The sequence below is a fragment of the Malus domestica genome, chromosome 11, assembly GCF_042453785.1.
Source record: "Malus domestica chromosome 11, GDT2T_hap1".
Lineage (NCBI taxonomy): Eukaryota > Viridiplantae > Streptophyta > Magnoliopsida > Rosales > Rosaceae > Malus > Malus domestica.
The window spans coordinates 26,971,909-26,986,279 of record NC_091671.1 but is presented as its reverse complement, the minus strand read 5'-3'; the positions used below and the strand labels follow the sequence as shown (position 1 = coordinate 26,986,279).

The 14,371-nt window shown below is 36.3% G+C and overlaps 2 protein-coding genes across 5 annotated transcripts; both read left to right on the top strand.

Moving 5' to 3' along the window:
• The first annotated feature begins 2,835 nt into the window (after positions 1-2,835).
• On the top strand, positions 2,836-5,954 carry LOC114819769 (ADP,ATP carrier protein 1, mitochondrial-like). Of its 3 annotated transcripts, none has more exons than XM_070808836.1 (4): positions 2,836-2,934; positions 4,224-4,728; positions 4,844-5,215; positions 5,325-5,954. In XM_070808836.1, exons 2-4 carry the CDS (start codon positions 4,246-4,248, stop codon positions 5,619-5,621), a joined length of 1,152 nt encoding a protein of 383 aa, XP_070664937.1. In that variant the 5' UTR covers positions 2,836-2,934; positions 4,224-4,245; the 3' UTR covers positions 5,622-5,954. The 3 variants fall into 3 exon arrangements, with proteins under 3 accessions (XP_070664937.1, XP_070664936.1, XP_028945222.2); XM_070808835.1 differs by lacking the exon at positions 2,836-2,934 and adding an exon at positions 3,029-3,181; XM_029089389.2 differs by lacking the exon at positions 2,836-2,934 and adding an exon at positions 3,219-3,364.
• Positions 5,955-8,183: 2,229 nt separating this feature from the next.
• Positions 8,184-13,722, top strand: LOC103410479 (E3 ubiquitin-protein ligase BIG BROTHER-like). 2 transcript variants are annotated; one of them, XM_029088831.2, is made up of 9 exons: positions 8,184-8,579; positions 9,413-9,467; positions 9,563-9,732; positions 10,018-10,261; positions 10,821-10,855; positions 11,176-11,220; positions 12,085-12,212; positions 13,129-13,237; positions 13,341-13,722. In XM_029088831.2, the coding sequence occupies exons 3-9, from the start codon at positions 9,592-9,594 to the stop codon at positions 13,395-13,397; spliced, it is 759 nt and encodes a 252-aa protein (XP_028944664.1). In that variant the 5' UTR covers positions 8,184-8,579; positions 9,413-9,467; positions 9,563-9,591; the 3' UTR covers positions 13,398-13,722. The 2 variants fall into 2 exon arrangements, with proteins under 2 accessions (XP_028944664.1, XP_070664313.1); XM_070808212.1 differs by having other exon boundaries at positions 8,482-9,118.
• The last annotated feature ends 649 nt before the right edge of the window (positions 13,723-14,371 follow it).

Genomic DNA, 14,371 nt, shown 5'->3' with positions numbered 1-14,371 from the left:
TGGGACCCTTTCCTTATTGTAGCTACTGCTTCTTAATAGAATGGTTTCTGTTCAGAAAAAGAAAAAAAAATGACAAAGGATGATTGTACTTCCTTGACATACAATAAATGATATCCCAACACACCATGAAGCCCCCAAGCTTTTTGGATTCACCATTTCGTGGATGTTTGAAACCTATGCAACATAATTGGCATTCTCATGAGTCATGATTGTACTTGCCAAATAAGAAGGAAATTTCGTACTCATTCTTGAATCAATAATCCATCATGAGACGTAAATATGAATTTACACTAATGAAAAAGATGTAAATTTGCGAACTATTTTTTTTTTAACTGGTAGGATTCATCTCCTAAAAGATGTAAATTTAAATTCTTATTTGCATTTTACATTTTCTTAAAACTTGTCTAATGAAGAATGTTTCGACCAACAAAAAATATAAAATGCTCATTTCAAAGCGTGAAAATACAACCAAGATATTTCCTATTTCGTAAAAACATTGTAGTTGTTGAATCAAATCTTGGAGAAACACCTCAGCTTGATAGGTTGTGTTTCGGAACAATAAAAATAAGCCTCGTGGTTTTCTACATTTTTTAATTAGAAATTAAAAACAGGAGCATCTCCAAATAAGATGTCAAAATACTAGGTGGAATGTTATTGTGCATATTTAACATAAAAAAGCTTTCCAACCGAAGTGTTATTTGCTGACTGGATTTAAAGGCTTTGTGATTAGGAGTCAAATTTGATATCAATGTCATATTTATTTTTAATTAATCTTAATGGTGGATCCTTTATGCCACTAACATTTAAAGCTTTATTTTAATAAAAAAAAAACATTTGACAATTCAGTTGGAGAAGTACAAAATTTGACATAAGAATGTTGCCACATGAGCCACCAATTATAATTTAACTGTTATAATTTGATATTTCCTTTAGGGATGGTCTTAACACCAAAAAAACCTTTCCTTTAAACTTTACCATTGCCTTTCTTAATTCCTTCTCATTGGTCGTAATTTTTTATTTCTGAATTCTTTTTTGTCGTCGTCAAAAGATCAAGAGAAAGCTCAAGATTGTAATCTTTCAATTCGTCCCTTGTCGTTTGAAAGAGTAAAACTTTGCCCTGCTTAGATTTCGAAGGAATCGTCCACGTTGCTTAAGATAACTATTAACATCTTGGGAATGAAATTAATGGTCTTGTTAACCGATTGGATTTAGGAAGTAATTTGTTCAAACAAAGAACCATGAATCAAATTTGTTTCTTTTAATTGATAGTAGCATAATTGAATTTCAGTAAACAGAATAATTTTGCACAGATTTACAAATTTACAGAGATGAGGGAGAGAGAGAAAGTTTAACGCCATTGTTGGGATGAAGTTAAAGTTCTTAGCTTATTATTTAAGGAAAACTAATGAAAAGGGCTTGAAAACTTTGACTTTTTAGTGTAAAAATGTGGTTTTTCGTTAAAGTGAACAGTACCATGGGCTTTTCGTTAAAACTCCCTATTATTTAATCATAAAATAGAAAGCCATGGCTTATTTTAATATTTTAATAGGAAAACTAATGAAAAAAAGTTTTAAACCTTTACATTTTAATCAAAAACCATACACTAAATTTTATTTAATGATAAGGACAAAAAATAAAAATAAATTAAAAACTTTAAAAATCCAAGTACGTTGAGCGCATGTCCCTCCCCCGCCCCCCCCCCCCCCCAAAAAAAAGAAAAAAACTCTGTAACTCCAACTCGCCCTCCTCTGTAAACCCCATCCTAATCCCCTCTCCCACAATACCTATAGTCTATCCCTCCTTCACTAATACCACTAATTCCGCTACAAGATCACCTCCATCCTCCACTCCCTTTGCTCTTTACTCCTCGCCATCGTCAATTTTCGATCCCCCAACCTTTACAGAAAGCTTCGCCTACAACCCATCCGCCCAACACTTCATCGTTAGCTCCATCCACAAACGCATCATCCTCTCTGTCTCTGTGCCCCCTCCCACGACAAAGCCTAGCAAACCCATACCCTAATTGCCTAACCTTCAAATCAAACCCAGTTTCCTCCGTGCCTCATTTTCTAGAAAGCCATAGCTTGATGGAACAAGGTTGCATAAGGGAAGGTTTGCCAATAATAGAAGGGAACAATATCAAATCAAATCAAGTCCATTAACTGCCTTTTTTCAATACAAAGTGAATTGTTTGAGAAAATTGCAAATTTTGATTGGTACGGAAGGTTCTAGATGGTTGCTAACTCTGACTGTATTTTTATAAACAGTGTATTAAGTTTCATAAAAAGTGTAGTAAGTTTCATAAACAGTGTCGTAAGTTTAATAAACAGTGTAGAAAGTTTCATAAACAGTTTGTGCGCTTGTCAGAATTTTTTTTAATATTAAAATTATGTCTTTTTCATTAAAATTTAAGTTCTTTTGTCATTTTTATTAAAATTTAAGGGCTTTTCATTAAATTTTAAGTCTTTTTAATTAAATAAAGTTATAGCATGATTTTTTTATTAAAATAAACTTTGCCCAAGCCCTTTTCATTAAAGTTCCCTATTTTAATTGGTTTAGAACACCACGTCTTGCTGAAGTGTGTGCTCCTGACACATTGAAATTTTCTCCAAACCTTGCTTGAACCAACCAAACCAAATACGAAGAATCATTTTAATCACATACCAGTTTGGATGGAAAAATAATAATTTCATGCCAAATGTAGAACTTTGCCCAATTCCGCTCACCAATCTTCCCAAAAAAACTAAGTTCTTCCGTATCAACGGCTATGATTACCTTCCAAATCACTGGGCCATTGGTGAAATATTATAAAAACAACGTAAGAGGGGAGTATTCATTTCGGTTTCAAACCCTCGTGAGTGGCATTGACCTTCCCACCATATCTCTCCTCCTTAACCTCTCCTCCTTTCACATTCCGCTTCCCAAGCCCAAAGGGTAACCCCCTCTCTCTCTCTCTGACTTGATCGATCACATCTCTCTTATTTTTTACATTTTATGTGGTGTTTAGACCTTGTATTTTGCGCTTAAGTTTCGGATTTCACATATGTAATTTATTGTATTTCTATTTTTGTTATAAACCATCAAAAGGGTGTTCAGATCTCTCCTTTTCTTTTGGGTCACTTGGATCTATCACTCTTCCCCCTTCCTCTCTCTGCATCGCATGTATCAACTGCTGTAAAAGGTATATATATTTGTTGAATGTATCTTGGGAACTTGTTTAGGGTTAGAGTCACGATTTTACACTTCCATTTCGTCTGTTCACGCTCCTTTCATGTTTTCATGCATTCTCATTATGTTCACCCAATTACTGATGAAGCACAAAAAAAAGCTGGATCAGGAGTGCCAATCTATAAAAAATAGTAGTGTAAATATTTTGCACCCTTTTTTATTCACGTTGTTGTTGGTATATGATTTGTCAATTGCTTTCGTTGGTTTTGAATTTTTTTTCTTTATAATGTAAATGCTTTCAAATAATTATTTTTTGGTTTTAACCTAGATATGCTTGTAATGTGTTTGATACATTGTTTACTCCTATCATTTTATGTGAAGTTTGGGATTTGATTATTTTTTTCCCTTTTTTTCTTAATGATATAGTTTTCCTTTCACTTGCTTCTACTAATTCCTTTTATCTTATAATCAATCTTGTCATCGTGTTTGGAAATTCAGATTCAGTCAGTGTTATCAATGATTGTTTTGTTGGGAAATTGACTAAAATGATCATACAAATCCGGGTTATCGATCTGATCAATATCAAATGAACAGTGATCATTTCAACAATTGAGAATCTAAGATTTGTAAAATGATTATTTATTTATTTTGGAGTTGAAATGGTTGTAAAACTTTTAAGCAACGAATTCCCAATATGATCATGTTAATTTCAAGCTGGAAATGTTGAGTTTACGTTGTTTTTATAACTTTTGATACAACAGATTGATTGTGATAGCTGAGAGTTAACAATAAGCAAATTGTCAACTGGTTCCTTTTATTTTTATATGATTAACATTGTTCATCAGTTGAAAATTGTTTCGGTCTTGTATATTTTTCAGAAAATTTTAATTTAGGGTTCATTGTTGTTGCGGATCTGTTAATCCTTTTAGAGTTTCAGTTATGATTTGTTCGATCTTTTGTAAATTTTTTTTTTTTGTGGAAACATTGTAATCTATATTTTGCATGATATTTTCCCTTGTCCTCCTTTCTGACTACAAGATTGAATGAGTTTGCAGGTGTTTCATTCATTTCTAAGTAATGGCTGATAGGCGCCAGCACCCAACTATCACGGAAAAGTTTTCGGGTCAGCTTCATCTGAGTTCCAGCCACTATGGGGCCATCCAGCGGCCTTCCGTCAATCAAAGGCGTTTTTCATATGGAAGTTATTCAAATGCAGTATTGCAATATCCCATGAACCAAGCATGTCGAGCTAATGATCCGTTGGTGGCTTCAGGTGCCTTGCCTGTGTTTGTCCAAGCCCCAAAGGAGAAAGGATTTTCGGGCTTTGCTATTGATTTTCTAATGGGTGGCGTTTCTGCTGCTGTGTCCAAGACTGCTGCTGCTCCAATTGAGCGTGTAAAGCTCTTGATTCAAAATCAGGATGAGATGATCAAAGCCGGTAGGCTCTCTGAACCCTACAAGGGAATTGGAGATTGTTTTAGCCGAACAATGAAAGATGAGGGGATGGTATCATTGTGGCGAGGAAACACGGCAAATGTCATCCGTTACTTCCCAACTCAGGTCTGTCTTTCCACATATTCCGAGTTCTATAACTACGTCATCTTTTTCTCGCTCTCAGTCTCTTGTATCTTTGAGTCTTACTGCAGTGTACTTACATTGGTTTGTCTTTGTTCAGGCCTTAAACTTTGCGTTTAAAGATTACTTCAAGAGGTTGTTCAATTTCAGAAAGGACAAGGATGGCTACTGGAAATGGTTTGCAGGTAACTTGGCATCCGGTGGTGCTGCTGGTGCCTCTTCTTTATTCTTTGTCTACTCTTTGGATTATGCTCGTACCCGTCTTGCAAACGATTCCAAGGCCGCAAAGAAGGGAGGAGAGAGGCAATTCAATGGCCTGGTTGATGTCTACAAAAAGACTCTCAAGTCAGATGGTGTTGCCGGCCTTTACCGCGGCTTCAACATTTCTTGTGTTGGAATCATTGTGTACCGTGGTCTGTACTTTGGAATGTATGATTCTTTGAAGCCTGTGATCCTCACTGGAAAGTTGCAGGTAAGTGGATTGCTTGTGTACCAAGTCATATTTCCACTGTCCATATACACAAACTTATGGGGATTATCTCACATTTTTTTCGTTTTTTTTTTTTTTTGGGAAATTTCAGGATAGTTTCTTTGCTAGCTTTGGTCTTGGTTGGGTTATAACCAACGGCGCCGGACTTGCATCTTACCCAATTGACACTGTCCGTAGAAGGATGATGATGACATCCGGTGAAGCCGTCAAGTACAAGAGCTCGCTTGACGCTTTCTCTCAAATCCTTAAGAATGAGGGTGCGAAGTCTCTCTTCAAGGGTGCCGGTGCCAACATTCTTCGTGCAGTTGCTGGTGCCGGGGTGCTTGCAGGTTACGACAAGCTTCAGGAGATCGTGTTCGGAAAGAAGTATGGTTCTGGTGGAGCTTAAGTTCATATGAACCTACAACTCCACCCCCATATAGCTACAGATATTGATTTGGAACTAATGGGATTCTCACTCAATAACCTAGTTTAGAGGATTTCGTCTCCTAAACACTATTCAATCATATTCCGGGAGTTTTGTTTGTATTATCCTGGCTGTAAGAGTTGTTGCAAGCTTCTACTGGTAAATGTTTAAGCTCTATTTTGGCGATATTAGGGTTAATAAAGGAAAGAAGCAAATATTTGGAAAGCCAATCCAGAGATTTCATTATGTTTGGAACAAAAGACGGTACGCCATATATTATTATACAAATAGAGGAATTATTATTTTTTTTTCAAATATCCCTCCACATGTGTAATGATATATGAAATATGGCGTATATGCTTGTATTCCGGGCACACTGATAAATCTCTCCGCAGCCCAATTGGGACACAAGTGGAAGAGCCAACTTTTGCTTTGGTTGCCAAACGTAGGCAGACAAAAAGAATAAAGAATATATGTGATTACTTGTCCTTGACTTGTCTTGCACGCCAGGTTTGATTCTGTCCCTCTATCCCTCATTCATGTCACATGCCTGCCAGCCCCCAGCCTTTGTCTCTCATGGCAGACCAAAAGCTAAAAACGATTAATTGGACAGAGAGACCACAACTACAGTGGAACAGTAATCCTTTCTCTCCCATTTGGTTGAAGCAACACAAATCCTGCGATCTAGCTACAGTACTTACAACTACTTAATATTATTATGTGGCGATTTAATTTATTGGGTCAATCGCATGTATCAAAAGATCTTGTTTTTGACCATAATGCCTTGATGTTCAACCCTTTATTCCACCAAATAAATACATATGTTCGACCCTTATTCTATTATTCTAATACGAATATATTATGTTTGACCCTTTCCTCGACGTCGTATTTGAGTTTGTAAGATGCCCAAAGGATTATACTAGAGTTTGGGAAACTTGAACCAAAATGGTATATAGGTGGTGAAATTGAAGTAATTTCATACATATTTCAACCAAAAAATGAAAAAAAAAAAAAAAAAAGGTTGAAAATTGCATCGCAGCCGCAGCCGAGAAAAGTCAAGTACAAGTTCCTTGGTGGCAACAAACAATCATCACAAACTTTTGCATGCTCCATTTATAGTATAGTTTATTTGTTGAATCAGGTGTCAAAAGGGTACCAACCACCCCACCAATAATAACATCAAAACTTGTAGTGGGCCCCCACACTCCTTTCACATCATCCAGGAGTTTTTACTCACAAGAAAGCCAGAAGAATCTTCGTTGCTGGATCTCTTCTTGAAAATTTTGAAAATCTTTCAATCACATCTGTTTATCATAAATTGTGCAATTATAAAGCATTAAAGACAAATTTGATGTTCGATTATGTTCGATTATCGTCAAAGACGAATTTAAACCATATTATTATTAACTCATCGTCAGATTAAACTCACATTAATATAAATAAATCGTTCGTACAAAAAATAAATTTTTTTGAATCAAGCTACACAAATAGTTAATCAAGACAAACTCACACCGAACTCGTAATTTGTAAAAGTCGACTTAGGAATACAACAAGTTGAGTCATAACGAACCTCGACTGAGACCAACTTCCTTTCGGGGGGTTGGGAGTCGGATGGTTTTGGTGATCTATCTTCAACCAAATTAAAGGTCCCATTTTTGTAATGGCAAATTTGGCAAGCCAACCACTCATTGCAATCCCAACCAGAATCTTGGATTTGGATCATTTGGTTCGACTTCTGTGGAGCCCATGCTTCAAACTTCACCGAGTTCGGTGATCAAATGTTTCGCCTCTCGTTTTTTAATTCTTATTTATTTACTTCAAATACAACGCATTCACATCACATAATAAGAAACTAAGAATAGAGTTCATTTGTAAATTTGTATTCATGTGATTTGAAGGTGGCATTTTTAGACATGATACAATAAATCAATTCGGAAAATACAACGGGTTCATGTCAATAATAATCACGTCGATCCATTTGCTATGAATTAAACAATTCGTGTTTTGGATAAATCCGCCTAGCTTGAAATTACATGCTTTATCACGTTTATGTAATTGTGTAAGCTGTTAATGCATATGCGAACCATATATAAAATGATAAGTTTAGCCTAGGGCTGTAAATTAGTATGAAAGAGCTCGAACTTATAATGGATTTGGCTCGTTAAAGAAACAAGGAAAGCTTAGTTTGACTCGATTAAAAAACAGGTCAAGCTTCTCATGAGTAGTTTGTATTTTTTTTCATGAGATAAATTCAACTAGAGTGTAGACTTAAAACTGCTTGGAAAGAAGGAACATGTGTGAGATTTTTTATTTTCATTTTATTGATAGAGATGGGAGAGAAAAAAGAGTTGGAGTATTGATTGTTAAACTTTGATCATATAATCTCAAACGGAGGAATACAATTAAAATTCAAATTATTATCGAGAGAGAAAATGCAAACCCAAATTTATAAAAACCACTAATCCAAATTATTAGCGGGAGAGAAAATTCGAACCCAAATTCATAATATAAACTAGTCCACTCGAGTAAATGTGAAACGTCTACCGATTAATTTTAAAAGAAAATAATTACAAAGAAAACGAAGGAAAAAGGCGGATAATTTCCTTGGGTGGGTGGGGGCGGAGCCGAGCAGTGGATAAAGAGTAAAAGCAACGGTTAGAGCAGCAGCAGAGAGAGAGACGATTGTGTTGGCATATGCCGCGCGACAGCAGATCCCAATCTCCTCTCGTCAAACGGACATCGCGTGTCACTGAAACCACTGCATAAAGCCACGGCAGTCACTCGGGATTCTCTCTCCTCCTCGCCCTTACTAAATACAGCACCATCGTCCTCCCTGAACCTAGAGAGAGAGAGGGGCACAGAGCAAAGCAGGAAAGCCATTTCCTTCAAGCAGAAGCAGAAGCTGGAGACCAAGCGCTTCTGAGGAGAAAAGCCAGCAATGTCGGTTATTTGATCCCTTGAGAATCTCAATCTCTTTCAGTGTTTTTATTCATTTCGTTTGGTTAGCTTGCTCTGATCCGTTGATGCATTCTAAACTCATTTTCCGTCGCGTTTTCTCGGATTTTCTCTGCTGTCCGGCGTTTGGTTTTTTCTTGATTTGGTGATTAGGTAGATTTGGCGGGATTCCTTTTGCGTTTGGTTGCCGAGAAAGTTGATAGGAAAAGTAGAGGAAATGCTATGATATTATTATTTCTAATTTTTGGTGTTTGGATCAAATTATTAGTGATTTCGTATCTAAATTTGTTACTGTTTCGGAATAATGAATTTCTTTCTAGCTAATCTGTAAATTAAAACAGTCTGGTTGGAATCGGCAGTTTACATTTTGTTGTGGTCATAATGCTGCCTGGGTTTCGAAAGCGATTCGTTTCCTTTTAATCCATTTGTTTTGTTTCTGTCTGAACGAAAAACTTTCCATTAGAGAGTTACCAGAAGGAAAATTTCTGCGCAAATGACCGCGGAAGCTTCCCAATTAAGTACAAGTAAACGGTTATCTCTATTCATTTTTAGTAATAAATTTCTGGTAATTAATCGAGTTTAATCCTTCCCAGAGATAGATGAAATGGAGATTAATAATTTCACAAATCTGCTTAGATCCACCAATGCCGGTTGAAATATGAAGATAACGGAAACTATATGGATTTGGAACAGCTTCGATTTCATTGTTTCAACCATCTGGCATTCTTAAACTCTGGATTTATGTTCTCTGGCTGTTGATTTGTAACTCTTGATTTTTCATCTGGGATGAGTTTTTGATTGTTCGTTTTGATTTGCAGGTATTTCTGTAAGTGTGAAACTGATATTGGGTGCTAGAATTTGTCGAAAGATCAGGTTTACATCTCTCCTGATTCGTTTTATTTATGAACCTTACGGTCTATTCATCATTGTAAAATATTCATTTCTTGTATTCTCTTTGTGCCCTTTAGATTGCTCGTCTGTCTTGCGGTTTTTAAAAATGAGTTGGGACCCGAACATGGAAGTTCATTACACCTACACCAGCTGTCCTTATAGCTCAGCGGGTAGCTTTATGGAGTATTTTGAGGGTCTTACCTATGAACATGTGAACTTTATTTTTTCAGGCGATTCGCATGCTCAGGTACTTTACCTTAAATATCTGCACAAATGTGTTCTTTTTCAACCACCAACTTGGTGATTTGTTTAGTTAGTCATTATGTTTCCAAATTTTAGATCTGTAGGATTGCTGACTTCATTGAAAAGGAGTTTATATGGGTTCCCATGATAGGATTGCTTTAAGACATAAGTAGCGAGTTGTTGTTTGATGTTCCACCATTATTAATCCAAATTTTGAACCTTGGAATGTTTATCTGTATTTCATCTATTTCAATTTCTTTCAATTTCAATTTCCTTCTCACATGTGTAGGAGAGTGCTTACCCAACAATGAATACAAATTATTACAAGTTTGGGTTATCGGAACCTGGGAATACTTCATCCTATGATCTTGGGTTTAGTCATGCTTATGAGATCAATGATCCTGACCCAAGACGTGGTGAACAAAGAAGGCATTTGCAGAGCGCTTCAACAATGACTAATGAACAGAATGTGGCAGTGAACTCAGAATGGGAAGGAAATGCAAATACTTCTACAGGCGACAACCCCATAGAATGTAAGTTCTTAGTGTTGCTTTTCTTCTGTCTTTTCTTGGGGTGGGCAAGGAGGCTGCAGTTCTTCATGATTATGCTCTGCAGTTTTCTCTTTTCTGGTCCTATGTGAGAGGCCCTGAAGACTGGTAAAATAATTCGCATTCTCTAATGTTATTATTTTTTCCTAAGTTGTGGATTAGAACATTACAGGGCCTGGAGGGCCTGGTGACATAGAGAATAAGTAATCTTAGTGAAGACTTATAGAGTTGGATGAAATACATTATACCTCTAGGGAAGAAGAAGATAAGAATTAGGTGTTTTATTGTTATAAAGTTTGTCATTTTTCATATTGTTGCCTAGGTAGCAGTCCGGTAGCACCCCCGTGACTGTTTATTATAAACTTATGTTTAAGGACTGCATATTATAAACATGTTTCTGATTGAAGTTGATGGTGTGGCTGCTATTTGCTCCTCCATTTCTATACTCTTTGCTTCCAATGTATTTGGTCTGTTCTGAATCACTTCTTTACACTTGACACTTGAATATTTCCTATCAATCTAAGTATCATCATTTACATTTCAGGCCCACGGAGACATCAAAATTCCCATGATCATCAGGTATTTAGTTTCTTCATATTCTGGGTCTTTCTCTAAATGTATTTATACATATAACTATGAATGCATTCATATATGCATATGTGCAACACATGTGCACACGGGCACCTATATTGGGGCTGAGTAAATTGGCTTAACATGAATGGAAGTATATGAGTATACCATCACAGCCTTGGCAGGCTTATTCCTGGTTCCAGTGATTTCAAAAACCACAGATTACTGGGAAATTTTTACTCTACATCATTATCATATTCAAACTTTTATGTGAAACAAAATGAGCTCAATAGATTACTAAGTTGGAGCATTTTCTGTGAAATATGCAGGTTATTTGGCAAGACAACATTGATCCTGACAGCATGAGTTACGAGGTTAGAGCTAACTGCACTTTGTCCTCCTGAGAATTTGGATAATACAATTATATTATAATTTCAAGTAATATGTCTTATCTGTTGATTTTCTGTTTAACATTTATCTGGATTATGTATTGTTAAGATTTTATAGTAACAAATGGATACACTAGCCATGTTTTATACTGGAATAAATTCCATCTGTGCCTTGGAAATTTAAATTGTGTTTTTCTGTACGTTTTCTTGATGTACATATTTACTTCATTGTTTGGAGGAGTGCTTGTGTGCTAAACAATCATTGCACGACTCCTTCTGTAATTTCTGTTCTTAATGAGGAGATTCTTGCAAATTTCTTAGTCTCTGATTCTTTGCTTTTCTATCTCTCAACTGCACAAATTTCTGTGTGGCACTGCGCATATTGTAGAATTCGAATTTTGTTGTCATTGATTTAAGTGCATTGTTGTAATTATAGGACGATTGGCCTCATATTATTTGGCAAGTGTTGCCCTTCTACTCTGGTGGAATTTACTTTTAAAGCATTCACGTGTATAGACTGATTTTGAATTCAATTCTTTTAAGTTGGATTGCTCAATTATTTGAGCCCACTGGAATAGAAGTTTGTTGAGCATATCATATTCCTGGTTAAGTGTCATCAGCTTTAACTTGTGGATGTGATGTTGGATCTGGCAGAATTGTCTTCATGGTGGGGACCTTACTGTATAATCGTTAGTGAGTGAATCTCTAAAGCAGAACAGGGTTCTTGAGTTGTGAGGGTAGTTTTATAGTTGTATGCCTGTAATGTCTTGTGTTGTATGGGAACATCTGCTACTTACTAAAAATCTTTTATTTGGAATACATGTTACTGACAATGTTCTTTACGTTCAGGAATTACTTGAGTTAGGTGAGGCAGTTGGAACTCAAAGTCGAGGTCTCTCCCAAGATCAGATCTCCTTGCTTCCAATCTCAAAGTACAAATGCAGCTTTTTCTCGAGAAAGAAATCACGAGACGAGAGGTATAGATTGCCTTTATTTATTGTTCTTTTGAAAAACTGTGATTACTCTCTCTCTAAAGAAATCACGAGACGAGAGGTATAGATTGCCCTTATTTATTGTTCTTTTGAAAAAATGTGATTACTCTCTCTCTCTCTCTCTCTCTCTCTCTCTCTCTCTCTCTCTCTAAATTCCGGTTTAATGGAATCTCTCTTGGTTAAATATAGAAATAGGAAGTTTAACATCTACTAATTTTTGCAAGAACAACTTTTTCCCTTGCTCAAATCTCAAGAATAGAAAAGGAACTTGTTTTTGCTGTTTTCATTAGTATGGTGGTCTGTAGAGAAGATGTAGAACGCTGATTTCTTGGGGAGTGAAGGTAGGTATCATAGGTTGTATGATTAATATGAGTCTCGAATGGTTCTTTCTGCACAAGGCTATAAAATGTTGGGATCATTTTTACGTTAGGATATTGAATTAAAGTGGACATGACTTTAGATTTTTTCATATATTGGCGCTGTGGAGCGTAAAAGTAAGGACTTGATCTTCAGCTGCATACTTCAGTGACCTACTTGGGTCTTAAGAAACTTGTGGTTTTCTTCAGAAAATATACAGAGAAGCAATATTGGATATGAATCATAGGATTGAATCTGGTAAAGTTAATGGTTTCAAATCGGTGAATATGCATACTGGTGAGTATACTTTTCAATTTAATTCCCATTCCCTATTAAAAGTGCTCGGGATCTTTCTGTGCTTACTGCCGACAGGCCTTTCATCCCATATGCACTTTAGTTGCACCGGAAAATAATTTAATTTGGTGTGGACTTGTAGCTCCTCTGAAACAACAGTTTTATATTGTAATATCCATATCTCCTATAAGCAGCTTTCTGTGTATACTTTTTGCAGTCATATTAACTTGTAGTCCCTTGTTGCACGTAGATGTGTGATTTGCCAGATGGAATATAAACGAGGGGACCGGCGGATTGCTCTACCGTGCAAACACCTCTATCATGCTGGTTGTGGGACCAGATGGCTTAGCATCAACAAGGCAAGCAGTTTTTTCTTTCTTAAGATGAATATATTGGTTTTTAGAATCTATTGGATTTGTTTTAGCAGTGACTCAATTCAGCTGACACTATTTCTATTATCAGGCTTGCCCAATCTGTTACACCAAGGTGTTTGGTGACGCGTCAAAGTGCGCAAAATAGGCCTGATGAGCTTAAAGAAGGGAGCCTTGAGAGTTTTTCTTCAAATTTGGATAACAGAGGTGCATGTTTGCTTCATTTTCCCACCTTGTTTGTAGAAGCATTGTGTTAGCTTTTCTAATAAATGAAAATATTACGAAGCGAAGAATTCTGATAATTAGATCGTGTCGTGGCTTTTCGAGGAGTTTCATCCTTTTGTTATATATATAGTTTCACAGAACTCTCGTAAACTCCAGGATCGGCTCATAACATGTGGTGATTTCCTAATGTTAGACGATTGCAGTGGAGCACAAAAATGGTCTTGTAAATATGGAAGGTAGTTGCAGTACGTATAGTTTCCCTTCCTCTTATTTCTGCATGCTGCACTTTTCCTTTGTATTGTGTTGGGTAGCAACAATCTTTGAGTTTTGCTCCATAGAATTGAATGTTATGAAAGGTATTATTCCTATTCTCACATTAAAACCCACCTCGAAGTCGCAGGCACTCGTATTGTGCTTGTTTTACAACACATTATCAACACGAAATATGTAGAAATTTTGGACAAGAGTATATAAATGTATAAACGAGTGGCTTAGAGAAAAACCGTGCTCAGATAAGACCACATGAGAAACTGCAGTGAAGGAAAAAGAGCCATACACGCCCACGTAAAAGCTCAAGCAACAAGGAATGAGAGTGTACAAGGAATTTCTACCTTTCGTAAAGAGGGCGATGTGCTCTAAGATATGATTTTGGAATCGTCGTTCAAAGTGTTTGAATATGATTAAGAGTTTCGATCATATTCATGAGAATCATATGTACTTGAGATTTCACATTAAGGGATCAACACGGATTTAGTGCACTAGTAATGCGATTAAGCATAATGAATTAGTGAGAGATTGTATTGCATTGCTGTTCCAACTAAATATGTTCTCTACCATTCTTCCTAGCTTAGATAACAATGATATACTACAAGGAGTCACTCTTAGTTTGTGGGAGCC